Source organism: Globicephala melas, chromosome 13, assembly GCF_963455315.2.
Source record: "Globicephala melas chromosome 13, mGloMel1.2, whole genome shotgun sequence".
Lineage (NCBI taxonomy): Eukaryota > Metazoa > Chordata > Mammalia > Artiodactyla > Delphinidae > Globicephala > Globicephala melas.
The window spans coordinates 72,343,576-72,363,043 of NC_083326.1; the positions used below are offsets into that span (position 1 = coordinate 72,343,576).

At 47.9% G+C, this 19,468-nt stretch overlaps 2 protein-coding genes across 7 annotated transcripts in view; one reads left to right on the forward strand and one right to left on the reverse strand.

Moving 5' to 3' along the window:
* The window catches only part of MYO1H (myosin IH), a 143,921-nt gene that overhangs the window by 121,662 nt on the left and 2,791 nt on the right, over nt 1-19,468 (forward strand). For 3 of the 4 annotated variants that reach the window (XM_060310194.1, XM_030860621.2, XM_060310195.1), the window contains exons 17-30: nt 1,958-2,038; nt 3,185-3,290; nt 4,018-4,135; nt 9,200-9,313; nt 11,868-11,944; nt 13,433-13,501; nt 14,932-15,016; nt 15,692-15,851; nt 16,485-16,568; nt 17,349-17,442; nt 17,647-17,702; nt 18,554-18,689; nt 19,058-19,128; nt 19,265-19,362. In XM_060310194.1, the coding sequence (XP_060166177.1) occupies nt 1,958-2,038; nt 3,185-3,290; nt 4,018-4,135; nt 9,200-9,313; nt 11,868-11,944; nt 13,433-13,501; nt 14,932-15,016; nt 15,692-15,851; nt 16,485-16,568; nt 17,349-17,442; nt 17,647-17,702; nt 18,554-18,689; nt 19,058-19,128; nt 19,265-19,362 (1,349 nt within the window). The remainder of the gene's footprint in view (nt 1-1,957; nt 2,039-3,184; nt 3,291-4,017; nt 4,136-9,199; nt 9,314-11,867; nt 11,945-13,432; nt 13,502-14,931; nt 15,017-15,691; nt 15,852-16,484; nt 16,569-17,348; nt 17,443-17,646; nt 17,703-18,553; nt 18,690-19,057; nt 19,129-19,264; nt 19,363-19,468) is intronic. The other variant, XM_060310196.1, reaches the window with a different exon arrangement.
* KCTD10 (potassium channel tetramerization domain containing 10) overlaps nt 7,932-19,468 on the reverse strand; it is a 47,480-nt gene continuing 35,943 nt past the window's right edge. Inside the window, exon 8 of one of the 3 annotated variants that reach the window (XR_009566354.1) lies at nt 7,932-11,725. The gene's annotated coding sequence lies outside the window, so the exon portion shown is untranslated. Of the gene's footprint in view, nt 19,409-19,468 lie in introns of all 3 variants that reach the window. The other 2 variants (XR_009566353.1, XR_009566352.1) reach the window with 2 other exon arrangements.

The following is a 19,468-nucleotide window of genomic DNA, read 5'->3' on the forward strand; positions in this document are numbered from 1 at the left end:
TGTCAGTCATTTTTTTTTTTTTATGTCAGTCATTTTTAAGTGCACAGTTCAGTTGTGTTAAGTACATTCCCATTGTTGTGCAATCCACCTCCAGAACTCTTTTCATCTTGCAAATCTGGAACTCTGTACCCATTAACCACTAACTCCCTTATTCCCCCTCCCCTCTAGCCCTTGGCAACCACTATTCTACCTTGTATATGAATTTGGCTACTCTAGGTACTTATATAAGTGAAATTACACAGTATATGTCTTTTGTATCTGGCTTGTTTCACTTAGCATCATGTTGTCAAGCTTCATCCGTGTTGTTGCATGTGTCAGAATTTCCTTCCTTTTTAAGGCTGAATCATCCTCCATCGTATGGCTATAAGGAAAAAAAATTTGTGTGTGTGTCCAATTAAAATTTTTGAAAAGATATGCACAGAAGGAAAAATCAGACATACCAAAGCTGATGTCCTTGGACCCATGTCAACAAGTCCCTCTCCTGAGAGCCAGCTGTTCTAACCAGTTTATTGTGTATCCTCCTAGGGATGGTACAGACCACGACGTGTGTGTGTGTGTGTGTGTGTGTGTGTGTGTGTGTGTGTGTCTCTCCCCCTGTTTCTTTTCTCTTCATACACACTATGCATGTGGTTCTGCATCTTGCTATTTTTTCACTTAACACCGTATCTTGGAGATCATTCTTAAAGAGCTGGTGTGTTCTGTAGCAGACTAGCTGGACTGGAAATAATTATTGCTTTATCATGTCCAAGGAAAAATAATCAGATGGCCTCACCAAGTAGACAGAGCACGGGATATAGTACAGATCTTCCTCAACTTACATGGGTTACATCCTGATAAACCCATCATATATTGAAAATACCATAAGTTGAAAATGCATTGACTACACCTAACTACTGAACATCGTAGCTTAGCCTAGCCCATCTTAAAGGTGCTCAGAATGGTTACATTAGCCTACAGTTGGGCCACATCACCTAATACAAAGCCTATTCTATAATAAATTATTGAATATCTCACGTTATTGATTGAATACTGTACTGAAAGTGAAAAACAGAATGGTTTTGAGTATATTGGTGGTTCACCCACGTGATCGCATGGCTGACTGGGAGCCGTGGCTTGCTGGGCTGCCCAGCATCATGAGAGTGTTGTAAGCCCAGGAAAAGTTAAAAAAACAAAAGTCAAAGTATGGTTTCTATTGAATGTTCATCACTTTCACCCCACTGTAAAGTCAAACCATCGTAAGTCGGGGACGGTCGGTATTTGAACATTTTCTTCTACATATGATTGTGTTTTTTTTTTTAATTAATTAATTTTTTTTGGTTGCGTTGCGTCTTCGTCGTGGTGCACGGGCTTCTCATTGCGGTGGCTTCCCTTGTTGCGGAGCACGGGCTCTAAGCGCGCAGGCTTCAGTAGTCGTGGCACGCGGGCTTAGTAGTTGTGGCACACGGGCTCTAGAGTGCAGGCTCAGTAGTTGTGGCGCACGGGCTTAGTTGCTCCGCGGCAAGTGGGATCTTCCTGGACCAGGGCTGGAACCCGTGTCCCCTGCATTGGCAGGTGGCTTCTTAATCACTGTACCACCAGGGAAGTCCCTATGATTGTGTTTTTTGTGTGTGTGTGTGTGTGGTATGCGGGCCTCTCACTGTTGTGGCCTCTCCCGTTGCGAAGCACAGGCTCCGGACGCGCAGGCTCAGCGGCCATGGCTCACGGGCCCAGCCGCTCCGCGGCATGTGGGATCCTCCTGGACTGGGGCACAAACCCGTGTCCCCTGCATCGGCAGGCGGGCTCTCAACCACTGAGCCACCAGGGAAGCCCCTATGATTGTGTTTATTCCCCTCTTCTTCTTCAAGTGCTCCCAAGGCAGATGGCTCTGGTCCACTGTGCACACTTCTGTGAACTTTCCTGAAGACCCTTAATGATTTCTGAAGCAGCAAATGTGGTACTCATTTCTCTTTACCTACAGGTGCTGTGCAGGTCCAAAAACAGAATCCTGAAGGAATGCTTCCGGGTGGCCGAGTTAGAAAACCGGAGAAGGCCACCAACAGTGAGTGGCAGGGGGAAATGCCTGTGCAAAATTGGAAAGGTAGCAAAAATCACCCAGAGGGTGCAAGTGCTTTAGTTACCTATGCTTTTTAAGCTGTCCTCTCCTTTGTTTGGAAGTATCACTCTCTAAATGTTCTACTAAATATATATTTTCCAGGGTTAGAACCAGTGTGTTCATTTGCAGACATTCATTGAGCACCTACTGTGTGTCAGACACTGTGCTGGGTACAGGGGTATCTACCAATAACGGAACAGACAGTGTTCCTGCCCTCGTGGGGTTTACAGTCTAGTGGGAGATGGTATAGGAAGATACAGTAAGTCCCCTACACACAAACCTTCAAGTTGCGAACTTGCAAAGATGCAGACGTGCGTGCCAGCAACGTCAGGCGTGAGTGAAATGGCAGCTCGCCCTCCATCTCCCATTGCTGACGGTCCTTCAGCTCTACCGTCTCCCACCTCCTCTCCCTCCTCCAGTCAGTAACTCTTCTTGCCTGTTCACTCCATGCCAGCCCCTGTATGCCAGCTGTGGTACTATACTACTGTACTTTTCAAGGTGCTATACTGTAAGATTAAAAAGGTTTTCTTATTTTTTGTTTGTTTTTAATTCACTATTTGTGTGAAAAGTATTATAAACCTATTACAGTATGGTACTACGTAGCCGATTGTGTTAGTTCAGTACCTAGGCTAACTTTGTTGGACTTATGAACAAATTGGACTTAATGTGCTCTCAGAACGGAATTTGTTCATATGTAGGGGACTTACTGTATCATCAAATAAAGAAAGAAATTACAGTAGTGCGAGTGTCATAGAGGAAGCTTGGTAACAAGGAAACAGGAAGGTGGTGGAGGGTGACTGGCTCAGCGGCAATGCTGGCTCCTACGAGGTGCTCACTTTGTATTCGCCAAGTGAGGGAAGCATCCTGGAAAGATGCTTGTCCAGCCTCCACTTGACCAGACTGAGCTTGGGCTTCTCAGGCCAGGACATTCAAAGCCTTCTCTTAATGGACAAAACCGTTTGTGACAGGTAACAAGCAAAACAGTCTGTCGAGTGTTTGGGTCTAAAGGGCCAGTCTTGTGATTTAACCAGTCTTCTCTGTATACATGGGGAGCAACAGTGTCTGTTTAGCTCATTCTCTCTCTCCCTGCAGGTGGGGACTCAGTTTAAAAACAGTCTGAGCAGCCTTCTGGAAATTCTCATCTCTAAGGAACCTTCGTACATCCGTTGCATCAAGCCCAACGAGAGTAAAGAACCCAGTGAGTTGTGAATTGTTCAGAACGCTGAGCTCAGGGAAATGAGGCTGGGCGGAAAACCGAGACGACAGTGGGGCAAGTCCTAAAAACCACCACGGGCCTGCTGCTTGTTCTCTGTATTAAATAATAGAAGGCAAATGAATAAGGAGGAGGGTTCCTTTCACGGTCCTGTGTGAGCTTTGCTCAGAGCGTGGCCAGTTGCAGGACTAACACAGCTGAGCCAAGCAGACCTCAGACGTGAGGGGAAGCAACACTGCTTCTCTCCAGCCAGTGAAGAATCTTCCAAAATGGTCTATGACTTGGGTATTTTCTAAGCTTGTGCCGTGGTCTCATAACAAAGCTGTACAGTCAAAGGCTTATAGAATCCAGGCAGGAAGAGCGAATGAGGGAAGCAGACCAGCTGTAATGCAATAGGGGACGGAGGGGACGGTGGCCAGCTGGAGAGGGCACACCCTGTCTAAAGGGGCAGTCCTCCTTCCTTAGGGCCATTTGTTGCCATGTGGGGCTCTAGGCCCAGAATGGCCAGATCTCATGGATTTTCAAGAGAAACCAGAAATTCAGACTTTCCTGTAAAATTCCCCCATTAAGAGAAACACAATTAGGACCTAACAAAACATGCCTCGTGGCCAGACCCAGCCCACATATCGTCAGCTTGCAGCCTCTGGTCTGCCTTGATTGGAACAGAGCCACAGGGTCCTTCACCGTCACTCTTCCTTCTGTGTTTCCAAAGGCAAGTTCGATGTCTTCCTCATAAGGCATCAGATCAAGTACCTGGGGCTGATGGAGCACCTGCGGGTGAGACGGGCTGGCTTTGCGTACCGACGGAAATACGAGCATTTCTTGCAAAGGTAAAGTTTGTCTTGTTGATCTGAAGCCAGTGAAGTGTGTGGCGATGAATAAAAGGCCATCCCCGAGGGAACTCCATTTGCTTCTTAACTGCTGTAGCGGTGACAGTGATGAACACTGACATTTCAGAGAATAGGAAGCTGACTTAGTTTGCCACCTTCTCTTCATTTCGCTAAGCCCCTAAGTTCTTGGAATCTAGGAAGTACGAGACGCGATGCACAGACTTGCCCCCAGGGGGCAGACGTGGGACATGCACCCTTGGGGTCTGTACTTGGCTGGGGAAGACCCTTCCCATGGCGACCATGGGTGCTGGTTGTAGCGCGGTCAGTCTGGGAGCAATCCCCTTGGCCGTGTGGGCTGTCCAGAGACACAGGTGTAGTGGTGATAACATGGGCGTTGGAGCCACAGATTCTTGGGTGGGAATCCCCATTCTTTCTCTTCCAACTGAGACCTAATTCCTCATGTGTAACACGGGGATTAAATTGCTCTCGAGGAGTTTGTAAGGATTTAATCATACATCCGCCACCACTATTACTATGGCCCAAATCGCTTGTGCGTGCAGTTGGGCTGCATGTCGTTCGTGCTACCAAGAAAACAACACACATTCACACTCGCAAGAGAAGCATAACAAAATGGTTCTTTTTGTGGGTCAGCATGGTTGACTATCAGTAATTTCATATTTTAACTTAATATTAGACTTCTTATTTTTAAAATTTTTTTAAGTTGAAGTATAGTTGATTGACAATGTGCCAGTCTCTGCTGTATAGAAAAGTGACTCAGCTATACACGTATATACATTCTTTTTTTAATATTCTTTTTCACTATGGTTTATCCCAGGAGACTGGATCTAGTTCCCTGTGCTCTACGGTAGAACCTTGTTGTTTATCCATTCTAAATGTCATAGTTTGCATCTGTTAACCCTAAACTCCCAGTCCATCCCTTTCCCTCCTCTTCTCGCCCTTGGCAACCACAAGTCTGATCTCTATGTCTGTGAGTCTATTTCTGTTTGGTTATTTTTCGCGGTACGCGGGCCCCTCACTGTTGTGGCCTCTCCCGCCGCGGAGCACAGGCTCTGGATGCGCAGGCTCAGTGGCCATGGCTCACGGGCCCAGCCGCTCCGCGGCATGTGGGATCCTCCTGGACCGGGGCACGAACCCGCGTCCCCCGCATCGGCAGGCGGACTCTCAACCACTGCGCCACTAGGGAAGCCCTATTTCTGTTTTGTAGATAGGTTCATTTGTGAATATTAGGCTTCTTTTGAAGTACAACTTCATAATTATAAAAAGCACATGCGTGAGGTTACATTTTCAATCCAATTCCTCGCATTTTGCAATTTACATCGAGATCCTGTGCTCTTAAACTTCTTTTGGTGCTCTTATTTTCAGCCCCTCATTTAATCTCAGATTTTTCTCTACCCACGGATCTTGCTTACTTTTCTCCCATGAGCCTCGTGTCTTGATAATTAATATCTGTTTATATGCATTTATTAAGTAACCATCTCTTTCCTCACTGTTGTTTTTTAATGATTTACCTGCCGATCTAAACCTCTGATGAGTGTCATCAGCACGAACCTTTTGAGTTGATACAATTTCAGCTAAATACACTGAGGATTGTATTGACCTGTGTGGTTCTATCTTGAGAAACAGTGTAAGTGTCTCTGGGCTGTAGAAACAGTGAAAAGAGCTATAGACAACTCCACCCCAAATACTACCTTGGAAGGCTCAGTGGGGCCCGGGACCCCAGCCTTGGAAATCTCTGCCCGGCTTTGCTCTACGCTGTAGGTATATTTGGGTAAGCATCTCCGTCCCAACCCTCACAGATACAACACCATCACAGGTGTCCCCCTGGAGCCCCGTCTGGAAGGCAGGTAGGAAGGAAACGTGGGACCCTCGAGCAGCCTAGTGTCAGAGGCTGGCTGTCACCCCACTCTCCTTTTTGTCCTCTCTCCTTTGTTCTTTCATCTGTCACCATTTGGGGACCACATTGCCAGTGGATAGCCGTGGTTTTCTTTTCCTAAACGGCTTCATTGAGATATAATTCATCGACTGTACAATTCACCCACTTAAAGCATCAGTGGTTTCTGGTATTCACAGATCTATGCAAGCACAGTCCATTTGAGAACACTTTCATGCCCTCCAAAAGAAACCTCATACCCTTTAGCTATAAATGCCCTAACTCCTTACCACCCTGCCCCAGCCCTAAGCCACCACCACTCTCTACTTTCTGTCTTTATAGATTTCCCTATTCTGAACACTTCATACAAGTGTGGTCGTATCATATATGGACTTTAGTGTCTGGCTTCTTTCCCTTAGCATGATGCTTTTTGTGTGTGTGTGCGGTACGCGGGCCTCTCACTGTCATGGCCTCTCCCGTTGCGGAGCACAGGCTCTGGACGCGCAGGCTCAGCGGCCATGGCTCACGGACTCAGCCGCTCCGCGGCACGTGGGATCTTCCCGGACCGGGGCACAAACCCGCGTCCCCTGCATCGGCAGGCGGACTCTCAACCACTGCACCACCAGGGAAGCCCAGCATGATGCTTTTAATGTTCATCTATGTTATAGCACATGTCAGCACTTCATTCCTTTTTGTGGATGAATGATACTCAATTGTGTGGACAGACAACATTTTATTTATCCATTCCTCTGTTGATGGGCATTTGGGTTGTTTCCATTATTTGGCTATTCTGAATAATGCTGCTGGGAACACTCAAGTACAAGTTTTAGTGTGATCATATGCTTTCATTTCTTTGGGCACATACCTAGGAGTAGATTACTGGGTCAGATGATAACTCAGTGTTTGTTTGAGGATCTGCCAGTCTTTTTTTGTGTGTGTGTGTGTGTGTGGTGGGTTAGGGTTAGGTGGGGGGAACCTCCTTGACATACCAGTTTTGTTCATCAGCGACTTGTCATTCACCCTTATCTCATCCGTTTTTCTGAATCTGAAGTCTAGTGAAGACGGAGGCAGCAGCCACTGGCCACCCCGGCCCCAAAACACACAGGCATCTGCCGTTCCAGTCTTCCTGCGTTTTTTCCTACTTTGCTGCTGTCGGGCTTGTTTATTCTTTCTAGAAATACTAGTGAGCCCCTGCTTTGTACCAGCACTTTCCAAGGTGCTGGGTAACAGCAGTGAACAAGACAGACCCCACCCCTGCCCATATGGAGTGCCCTTTCTACTGGCGATAACAAGGAGATATAGGAGGTCAGGTGGGGCGTACATTCATGGAAGGAAAATGAATCTGGGTTGGGGAAAACGTGGTCCAGGAGGGCCTCTCCAGGTAAGGAAGCGAGCCATGAGGATATTTGGAGGCAGCTGTCTGGGCAGGAGAGCCTGGAGGTGGGAACTGGGCAGCTTGAGGACCAGCTAGGAGGCTGGCATTGTTGCAGGACAGTGGCCCAGGGGAAGGCAGGAGAGGCCCGTGGGAGTGGGCTGGAGGTGTCCGAATGTGCACACCCTCCCTGGCACTGCTTCCCTTGATCAGGGAGCGACTGCATCTCAGAGTTAAAAAGGACAGAAGTTATGAGTCCCTCTACCCTGCAGGCATTTCAAGCATCTCCCCATCTCCTCTGTGTCTGTCTAGCCCATGTTTAGACAGCTTGGATGGTGTGTGCTCGTGATGGGCCTGACCAGACAGGAGGGAGCAGGGCCTGGCGTTGCTCTGCATTCCCTGGGGTTGGCACGTGTCTGTACCTTTGTGTGTGGCAGTAACAGAGGGAAGTAATCAGGGAAGAACATGTGACACTCAGTGCCTGTCTTAGTTCAGGCTGCTATGACAAAGTACCATAAACTGGGTGCCTTATAAACAACAAGTTTATTTCTCACAGTTCTGGAGGCTGGAAATCCAAGATCAGGGAGCCAAGCACGGTCAGGTTCTGGTGAGAGCCCTCTTCTGGATCGCACCCTGCTCTCTTCTCATCACATCCTTACGTGGTGGAAAGAAGGCAAGGGAGCTCTCCTGGGTATCTTTTATAAGGGAACAAATCCCAAGGATGAGGGATCCACCCTCCTGACCTAATCACCTCCCAAAGGCCCCATCTCCTAATACCATCATATCGGGGGTTAGGATTCTTCAACATATGAACTTGGGGGTGGGAGGGCACAAACATTCAGTTCATTGCAATGTCCTTAATGGATTTTCTCACAAAGTATAATTCCAGGAAAATAAACATGTTCTTAACGGTTTGACATTTGATTTTAAAGTAACACAAACCATATAATGATATTAAGGGAAGGAAGCGTAACAGGAATACCGTAGCTAACATGTTTTGAAGTCTCAGACTGTGCCAAATACTTTCCACGGGGTATCTCATTTCAACCTTGTGACGACCCCACAAGGAAGGTCCTGTCATTCATTGTTTGTGCTGCAAAGTGAGGAGGTGAAGCGACTTGTCCAGCTCCTGAGCTGGGCTCCAGCCCAAGCAGTGCGGTTCTAGTCCAGTGGCTCCAGTTGTATCACTTCTAGCCTCAGTCCACAGGCACTTCTGAATCCTGCATTCACTTTTTTCATCATATTACAGACATCATGGTTATCTTTATCGCGACCACATATTAGAAGGGAGTTGCATTTTATACTGAAATCAGGTTCTTAAGTCAACCTTGGGTCCAAAATTACCCTTGAAAAATCCCTCGTCCCTTATCAAGCATGATACCTTTTCTTCCCGTGCTGGACCATACTTGTGTATACATTCCTTTGTCTGTTGATGGACATTTGGGTTGTTTCCACCTTTCGTCAGTTATAAATAATGATGCTCCGAATATTCACCTATAAGCTTTTGTGCGGACATGTTTTCATGTCTCCTGCGTATACACCTAGGAGCAGAATTGAGTTTCTTGGGTAGAGTGTCTGATGAGGTCATTGTTCTATGAAGACAGGCCAAACCTCCCACCCTGTTGAAACAGTTCTTCTTCTTTGTTGCTGAGTATATATCGTTGAATTCTAGGAAGTGGGTGTGATGAGTCTACTCTATTACTCTGAGTGGCTGGCGTGCCCAGCGGAGTGAAGCTGACCTCTAGGGGAGCTAGTTAGTGTAAGGTCTGCGGCTTCCTAAACATGCCTCTCCCCTCCCTAGGTACAAGTCCTTGTGCCCAGACACCTGGCCGCACTGGCACGGGCCTCCAGCAGAGGGCGTAGAGCGGCTGATCAAGTACATTGGCTACAAACCCGAGGAGTACAAGTTAGGGAGGTGAGTGTCCCGGAAATCGCGGTCAAAATGTTTTCCTAATCGATCTGTATCTATCTTGAGCCTGGAGATCCATTCTTCAGGAGTTTACGTAGATTTCTAAGCAGATACTTGGATTCACTCAATTTAAATGCATCTCTGTAAAGAAAAAACTCTCCTGTGTGTCTCTACTCTCAACGCTTCCCTCACACTCAAAACACTCCATCACACTTCTAACACCAGCTGGGTGTCCTACAATTAAACTCACTTCTGACAGTCTACCTGGAGATGGTGTCAGATCCCGCGGGTTAAGGGCTCAGTCTCCCAAGACTGTCCATCCTCCCTTCAGAGACCAATCACAAGTGCCGTTTGTCACCTGTGTTTCTGACCAATCAGCTATAAATTGGAGGTCCCCATGACCCCCTCCTTGGGTTTGATTAATTTTTCTAGAGTAGCTCAAAGAATCAGGAAAATACTTTCCTTCCTGGATTACCAGTTTATTACAAAAGGATATAACTTGGGAACAGCCAAAGAGAAGAGATAGACAGGGCAAGGTGTGTGGGAGGGGGTGCGGACGTCCCATGCTCTCTCCAGGTGCACCCAGAAGATCTCCAAATCATGCCTTTTGGGGGTTTTATAGAGGCATAGGCATGATTGATTAATTCATTGGCCAGTGGTCATTCATTCAACCTCACGCCCAGGAGTGGGGCTGAAAGTTCCAACCTTCTAATCTCAAGGTTGGTTTCCCTAGCAACCAGTTCCCATCCTTAGGTTATCTAGGGGCTTTCCAAACATCAGCTGTTAGCATAAACTCAGGTGTGGTGCGGTTGAAAGGGGTTTGTTATAAATAATAAAAGACACCCGGAGAAAGGGGGTGGGGAGGGATAAATTGGGAATTTGGGATTAGCAGATACAAACTACTATAAACAACATGGTCCTACCGTATAGCACAGGGAACTATATTCCATATCCTATAATAAACCATAATGGAAAAGAATTTTTAAAAAGACACCCATTTCCCCTTTATCACTTTGAAGCTATTTCAGGAACAAAAACCAAAAGATAGATCATAGCGAAAGATGCCCCATTGCTCTAATCACTTAGGAAATTACAAGGGTTTTGGGAGCTGTGACACTGGAACGGGACAGAGACCAAATACGTATTTCTTATTATAAAGCACCGTATCACAAGCGCTAAGTGGTTAGAAAGGCTACATAGTTGCCTGTTGGAGGGGATTAAGTATAAAGGAGCCCCGGGTTCTAAACCTGCACTGGAGACTGGGATGAGCTTCTTTGTGCACAAAATGAGGAGGGTGTCAGCGCGAATCCCCTAATCTCTCTGTGCCTACATTCTTTCATTGTTCAAAGTGTATGCATGACTTCTCGGAGGGGATATTTGGACTTCTGCGATGAGAAAGCTCCTCTAGCATCTCCCAGAAAGTGGTGTTCTAGAACTCTAGGTATCATTACTGTAGAGCTGTCGTCCGTGAGCAGGACTTTGCGTACACGTTGAAAGCATCAAGGCAGGACTCAGTGGGGTGAACCAGGATAATTTTCATCTGTTCTCTTAGACGTTTTGGTCAGCGTTCATTTGATTGCAAAGCACAGGGCCCACGCATGAAGAGGATCTACTCCCAGGCCGCAGAGATTCCAGCGTCAGGGATCGCTGCCTTTGAATCTGTCAGTGGGCTTTCCCTGCCAACTTGTACATGGCCCTCTATGACCACCCTGGCCCCGTTCCATCCTTTATTCTTCTATTCTGGGCCCTGCTGCGAGGAGCAGTTACTTTTCCAAGCCAGATTTCTCAGGAATAGGGCTTAGCACATCCAGTGGGAGGTGGGTCATGGAGGTCAGAGGTGTTATCTGCCCCCGTTATAAAACCTCTGATGGGTTCACGTGGCACGATGCTCTGCTGTCCCCAGTGGCTGGCCTGGGAAGTTTCCCTCAAAGCGTGGGTGGCCGGGGGGCTTGAGGGCAGGCAATAGGAGCTCGATATTTATAATTTACCTTTGCTGGCTGATGGGATCTTCTCCTAAACTTAGACCCATATTCTCTGTCATCACTTTTTAAAGCCCAGGGAAGTCACTTTGGGTTAGAAAGGTGAATTAACTTCCTAGCGCTGCATAATGAATTACCTACAGACTGGTTGGCTTTAAACAACAGAAATTTATTTTCTCACATTTCTGGAGGCCAGAAGGCCAAAATCCAGGTGTTGGCGGGGCCGTGCTCCCTCTGACGTCTCTCTGGGAGGATCCTTCTTTGCTGCTTCCGGCTTCCAGTGGCTCCTGACATTCCTTGGCTTGTGGCATCACTCCAATCTCGGCCTCTGTCTTCACACGGCCTTCTCCCCTGCGTCTGTGCGTCTTTCCCTCTCTCTTATAAGAACACTCTCATTGGATTTAGTGTGATTTTATCTCAATCTTTACCTTGATGACATCTGCAAAGACCGTATTTCCAAATAAGAATCACATTCTGAGGATCTAAGTGGATGTGACTTTGGGGGTGGGGGGAGGACACTATTGAATCCACTACAGACGGTGACGACCAGTTAATAATGAAAACATTTTTTTCATTTCTAGATCCAAAATATTCATTCGCTTCCCCAGAACTCTGTTTGCTACTGAAGATGCCTTTGAATTTAGTAAACATCAATTAGGTATGGTTTTTTTTTTTCCTGCCCTGATTTTAACAGAATGTGATATGAACAAGCTTAGCTTGGGAAACATCTTAAACATGAGTGTTTGATATAATGGTAGAAGCACTGGCTTTGGAAACCCAGAACAAGGTAACAGGATTATAAGATACAGGTGAACTTATGCCTTAACCCAGAACAAGGCAACAGGATTATGAGATACAGGTGAACTTATGCCTTAACCCAGAACAAGGCAACAGGATTATAAGATACAGGTGAACTTATGCCTTAACCCAGAACAAGGCAACAGGATTATAAGACACAGGTGAATTTATCCCTTATGTTTGGAGGGCTGTCACGGATGCACCTGGAAACTTAAACACTGCAGTTCTGCCTCATTTTTAGTTTGGATCCAACTTTGTCGTGCCACACCAGGACCTAAACCCATGGAGTCCATCCCCCTTAAATGAAGGGTTTTTTTTAAACTTCATTTGTATGTGTCTGATGTCGGAAGGTGTAGCTGCAAAGCCCACAGCCAGGGTGTTTGTTGTGAATGGTAAATAAGAAAACTTAGACGGGAGGAAAATGCAAAAAATCACAAATGAAAACGACCAGGGGGTAGGGGCTTCCCCTCTGAGATCTCACCTGGCCTGCTGAGACCAGCTCTGCTTGAGTAATCTCAGTGCTTGCTGTATTCATGATCTCATTGTATTCTCGGAACAAACCTGTGGACGAGTGGTATTATCATGTCCACTTTACATGTGGGGAAGTTGAGGCCCAACAGCAGCAGAGCGGGGGTTTGAGTGTGTGTCTGTCTGGCTTCAGGGCCTGGGCTCGTAACCACTGTTGTTGGTGGTCTGTTTTTGACCCCTCCGGCAGCGGGCACTGATCACCCAGGATCAGGTTCATGGGCAGGTGCTGAATGCGGGGGCCTGGGTTAACATTTCTACCCAGCTCCCAGGGGATGTGATGCTGCTGGTGTGCGGGACCCTCGAGGAGCCTGGTCTGTGGGGGGACCCCAGTCACTGGGTGCAGGGGGCACACAGTGAATGGAGAAGCTACACGGCATGTGTGTGGTTCCACAGCCCTGGGTTCACACTCCTGCTTCATAGCCGCGTGGTTGCCTCGCACCTGGCAAGGGTCTTCACCGGCTGGGTCTGTGATCTGCTTTGTCAAATGTGCTGATGCCTGCCTGCCTGCCTTGCAGGGTTGGGTGGGAGGATGAAATACAATGCCTAGAACCAGGGGCCAGCAAGCCCTCCAGATGGTGGTTCTGTTCCTTAGCTGGGGGAAGGCAAGAGGAAGAAAGGGAGCCCCAGTTACTGGCCAGCTCTGGCACTCAGGCTGAACGTAACCCGCCCACTCTCGTTTCTATCCCGTCATATCCCGTGGCTTCCTGTCACCTCTACCCTGTGTGCCCCTAGGGCCACAGCCGACACCTCCTCCGAAGGTCACACCTACCAAGCTGCACAACTGAAAGCCATTTCACCAAAAGTTTTGTTTTCTTTTAAGTTGCGAGAATCCAAGCCATGTACAAAGGCTGCCTGGAAAGGAGAGCATACGTGAGAAAAAGACAAGCAGGTAAGAACTGAACAGGACCTCTCAGGTTTGCCGTGGACAAGTTTCCCTCTCATCCACATGGCACCTAGACGCACAGGTTCCTTTGAGCATCCTTTTCGCCTGCCTGGCCTTGAAACCTTGGTGTCGGGCATTCTTGGGGTCTGGTTCTGGGGCCTCATTTTTACTCAACAATGTAGCCTGTACTTGTTACACAGACATGTTTTATTTGATCCACAACATGTGCATGTTTTTTTTTTTAATTTATTTTTGGCTGAGTTGGGTCTTCATTGCTGCGCGCGGGCTTCTCATTGCGGTGGCTTCTCTTGTTGCAGAGCACAGGCTCTAGGCATGCGGGCTTCAGTAGTTGTGGCTCGTGGGCTCTAGAGCGCAGGCTCAGTAGTTATGGCGCACGGGCTTAGTTGCTCTGTGGCACGTGGGATCTTCCTGGACCAGGGCTCGAACCCACGTCCCTTCCACTGCCAGGTGGATTCTTAACCACTGTGCCACCAGGGAAGTCCATGCATGTTAAAGAATAATTTTTTATTAATAAAAAATAATTCTATTATTTTTATTCACTAACACCATGAGTGCACTTGGAGCCCCTGCACTTTGTCCCTCCTCAATCACTTCTCCGCATCCCCCCACAACACACACACTATTCTTCTGAACTTTCCCTTATTTCCTTGTTTTTTTTTAATAATTTTATCATCTATGGATGCATCACTAAATAATATACTTGTAGGCTGGAATGTTTTGAACTCCATAAAATTATGCTGTTTGTATTTTTCTTCTGCGACATTTCTGTTGCAGTAACTTTACTTACAGACACAGGTGGCCAGCCCGAGGGCCGCAGTTTGCTGACCCCTGTGTGCTATATGAGCGTACCGCAATTGAGCTGTTCCGTTGATGGACATTTGGGTTGTTTCCAGTTGTTTGTTTTTGTAACAATGTGGCCATGAGGAATAAAAGAAAAGCATTTTGAATATCTGAATTAACTGGAAAAACAATCTGAAAAGCATTTGAAAATTGGGACACAAGCCAGAAATCTAATTTTTGTGTATCCCAATTTATGTATCCCCATTTTTTAACGTAGACAACTAAAACTAAGCATGGGGCGAGACAAAGCAAATGCAGTGGCAAGACTAATCTGTGCCGTCAAGCGCCACTCTGGTCCCTCAAAAAGACCTCAGAAAGCTGGCCCCTTGTGTAACTTTGGAGCTTCCCTTGATGCTTCCCAGCACCCTCTCCTCCTCTGTCACTCTGGTTCAGTTGTCCGTCTGGGCACATCCGGGTAGAGACTGATGACTCTCATCCCACTTTCCATCTCGGGGGCTAGCGGAGTGCGGTGCTGGGCATCCAGGTGTTTGCGGAGTGGATGAATAATTCTGGAAAAGGCTTTTGTATTTAAGTGATTGTGCTCACCTTCTAATGCCAGCAGTGAACTCTTTCAGCCATTAAACTTGAAGCCCACTGGCGTGGAGCCCTGGCTCGGAAGGAGGCCAAAAGGAGAAAGTGGGCTGTGCAGATTATAAGAAAGTAAGTTCTCAGTTGGGTCCAGTAGGGAGGAAAGGTCTCTAAGTGCTATTGTGCTGCAGAGGGTGGTCATGGACTTGGAGGTTTTGGCTCTGGGCAGAAAAGTCATCTTCCCTGCAGGATGTCAACCCTTAGGAATTCTGTTCCCTCTCCTTCTTCTGAGCTTCCTAATTTGACAGTGATCGCAACTCAGAACGTTTGTTGTTTCTCTTAGCCTAGTTCAAAAGTCACAAAGTCGAATGCCTTCTGAGGCCAGGCAGGGACAGCGAGTCTCATGAGCTGGGCTAAGGCAATAAGGTAGGGTAGGGACTGTGGCAAACTGGAAAGCTCAGTCCACCTAAGAGGGGCAGTCACTACTCCACTTTAGCAGACTGCGGCCAGCCCAGTGTTGGCAGATCTTTTTTTTTCAAGGAAAGCTGGAAATCTGGCTTTCATGTAATACTTCCCAGTTTGTTGTTGGCAATGAATTCAAGTCACTCAAAAGAAAACAAAAAATGGTGTGGGTGAAATAGAACATATCTTTGGGCCAGATTTGGCCTGTGGCCCTACTTGGAGAACAAAGTAATCTCCACCGTTTTGGCCACCATTAAATCAAACCAGTGGGGGAGAGAACGCAAGTTTCAGTGAAGAAATGGGAAGTGAAGAAATAGAAAACTAACAAAACTCTCTCCCGCTTAGGTTCATAAAGGGATTCATCCATCGCAACAAGCCCCTCTGTCCTGACAATGAGGAGTTCATCGTGTTCGTGCGGAAGAATTACATCTTGAATCTTCGGTATCACGTCCCAGAGAACGTCTTGGACGACAGCTGGCTGAGGCCTCCTGGCCTCTTGGAAAATGTAAGGACTGTTCCAGGACTCACGTTGCAAATGGCGTGGGCACGGATGGAGCTTAACTTGTATATCTTTTGGTGCCGCCCCCCTCGCCTTGAAAGGGCTGCCTCAGCAGACAAACCACTTCCCTGCAAGAGTGATGCCCAAGGGATTTAACTCTTCGCAATTCGTATATCCTCTCTAGAATTATAAAGCCCGTGGAGGTCTGTTTACACAGAGCACTCTTGAATGCTTTCTGTCCTTGATGTAACATTTACAGATGGGTTTAGGGACTGTTGCCTAGAACAGTGTTTCTCAGTAGATGCTCTGGGGACCCTCTGTGTCTGGAGCGCAGAGTGGGGGTGACTAAGATTCCTGGGCCCCAACCCGGGCCCATTGAATCAGCGTCTCTAGGAACCTCCTGGCCAGCAACTCAGGTGACTCAAAACTCATTCAAGATCAGGAACCACTAGTTTAGCAGCGGCAAACAGTGAGCCCAAGACTGGAAGATGAGCTGCTTTCTTTGACTAGAAAATATTAAGGCTGTCCTTTACCTCACACTGAATTCAGCTGTGCTTTCAAAGCTTCTGTTTTGGCGGCTGAAGCCTAAAGCGGGGGCGGGTGAAGGAGGCAGGTGGAAAAGAAGTGTTCTCCACGCAGGCATCGAATCTGCTCAGGAAAATGTGCATGAGGAACCTGGTCCGGAAGTACTGCCGAGGGATCGCAGCCGAGAGGAAAGCCCTGGTAGGGACGTGGCGTTGCGGGCAGGTGGCAAGATGCTGGAGGGGTGGGTGCTGGCCCCTTGTCAGCAATCCTCACCCACCATCTCACCTGTAAGCCAGGGGTCACACAAGGCTCATGCCTCATACATGCTTTGAGGATGAAACGCATGGAGACCACTTAGCACAGAGCCCTCGTTAACTGGCAGCTGTTCAAAGTAGCATCGCTCTTTTGTTACCATGGGAACATCATCTAGACGGCCTCTGAACCGCAAAGCATGCAGGGCCCCTTCTCTGCCGGTGGCGTAGTTCTCTTTATGTTCATTTGCTGGTCAGCAGACTTTTTCTGTAAAGAGCTAGAGGGTAATATTCTAGGCTTTGCCGGCCACACCATCTCTGTTGAAATTATTCTGTCCTGGTACACACGAGCTGCCAGAGACAACCTGTAAATGGATGGCATGGCTGCGCTCCAAAAAAACTACTGGATTTGGCCCACGGGCTGCAGTTTGGGATCTCTGACCTAGAAGAAACTCTCAACTCTGAAAATTCCACTTCCAGGAAGTCCGTGCAAGCAGAGACAAGCCTAAGTGTCAACTTCAGACTCTAATCAGTAGAATTTTTGAGGCATTTTGGCCAAAGCCAAATGTGTTTGACTTCTATGTGTTCTGACTCCTATGCAGAAGAAGTATGACAAGGCTCCTTGAGGAGCCTTACTTATTCAGGAAAGCAAGCACTAGTGTGGACCTCTTTAGGTCCCCAAAAGCCTCATGGCTACCATTTTGTACTTCTAATTATGTATTACCAGATGCAGCAAAAGGTGGTTACAAGTGAAATATTCAGGGGGAAGAAAGAAGGCTATGCAGAAAGCTTAAATCAACCCTTTGCCAACAGCCGAATAGGTAAGTCCCTTTTTTCATCTATGTGCTCAATTCCCCTATTTCAAAAAAAAAAAAAGTCAAAGGAAGATGCTTGATCCGCATTTCCTGACAGCTAGCTCCCAGGCTGAGCTCTTGGTCACAGAGGAACAGAAAACGAGCAGATGCCAGCGGCCTGTGCACAGGGGTGGTATTTAGTGATTTGCTGTGCTCTGGTTGCTTCCTTAGATGAAGGAGACATTAATCCCAAAGTGCTTCAGCTCATCAGCAGTGAGGAAATCCAGGTAAGGAAATGTGTGTCCTTGCCTGAGACAGGATTCCCCCGTGGGGTCTGAGAACAGGGTCTGTCTTCTACGTGAAGGGGGTCTGGAAGCACTATTAAAAGACAGGGGTGCGTGTGCGTGGGCCGGGCACTCAGCTGTGATGCTCTGGGTGTCAAGATGGTAGGGATCACAGTTACGTGACTATTAGGTACCTGCGGCTGTTCTTATGGCCCTCACCCGTCACCCAGGAACTGTGTGTGGCTTTCTATGAAGTTAAGCGAAATGCAGGCATACACTTAATCGTTAAACATCCCCTATTAGAAGCAGTGTGCCTGGGCGCCGACGTGGGTTTCATAACTTAGCTGTGTGATCCTGGGCAGGTGACTTATGCCTTCGGTGCCTCCATCCTTCTGTGAATGGGGAGGACGGAGGGGTTGATGGTGTGAAGGGCACAGGCTGCGGCCTGGCATGCGGCAGCTGGTGACTTCCTCCGGTTGCTGCTTGGTCACTTTGGTCCCTGGGGACTAGAAACCTGTGACTAGGTTGGATCACCCTCTGGCTGTCAGGGCTCTTAACGCCTGCAGTGTCTTCATCGCTGCTGACCTTTCAGAGCAGCCCCGTGAGGCAAGTGGCTGTGGCCTTGAATACCTCAGAAGGTCAACGTCATAGGCAGAGCCAGGAATCACACACAGCCTTTCAGGCAGAGAGCCAGGGTTCAGGGAAAACTCATTTATGCAAGATCTGTTTGAGCCCCTCTCCGTTCGGGTGCTCGAAGCAACATTTCCAGAGGCCGAGTAACAAGGCACCCGGTACGCTGCCGCCCTCCCCCGCGAAGCAAGCGTCGCCTCGTAGTGACGGTCACCTCCTTGCAGTACGGTATCCCGGTCATTAAATACGACAGGAAAGGCTTCAAGACACGGCAGAGGCAACTCATTCTCACTCAGAAAGCAGCTTACGTGGTGGAACTTGCCAAAATCAAGCAGAAAATAGAGTACCCTGCGCTCAAAGGTAAGCAGCAGGCAACCTTCAGAAAATTCACTGGGTTGACTCAGCTCCCGGGCACACCAGCAATGCAGCAGCCTTTCATTGAAAGACCTAAGTGAAGATGCCCACAAAACCCAGGGCGGCCCGGGCTGTGCCTCTTATTCTGGCACAAACGCCAACGGCATCTCACTCCGGCATCCGGCTCGGACACTAGTCACCTTTGACAGGGACCAGCTTTTTATTCCGAGCACAGGTGCTGATTGCAGGGCCACCCCACTTGGCCCAGCTAGGAGGGAAAAAGCCTGGGGTTGGGGACCCCCCAGGCATGCCTTTTTTCTGTATTAATGTCAAGTTGTCCAATTCTTGGCCTCTAACTTTGGATCTGTCCTAAGGTGTCTCTACCAGCAGCTTCAGCGACGGAATGTTAGTCATTCACGTTTCGCCAGAAGGCAACAGGCAAAAGGTAACCTACGGCCACAGGGCTGCTAACAGAGGGAAACACTGCCTAAATCTTTAGCTGCCCCCAGTGAAGCCTCAGTGATGTTCTTCCGTGAAGCCGCTACCACTGAACCGGCCGTGTTCTCTCCTCTCTGCCGCAGGGGGATGCCGTCTTACAGTGCGAACACATATTTGAGGCAGTTACCAAACTCGTCATGCTGGCTAAGAAGGAGAACATTGTAAATGTTGTTCAAGGAAGGTAGGTGGTTTCGTCTGTACTCAGGAAGTCATTCAATGTTAAGTGTCTATTAACAGATCAAGGAAGACGCAAATGTTAATCGTTTCACCCAGGCCTGCCCCTCCCC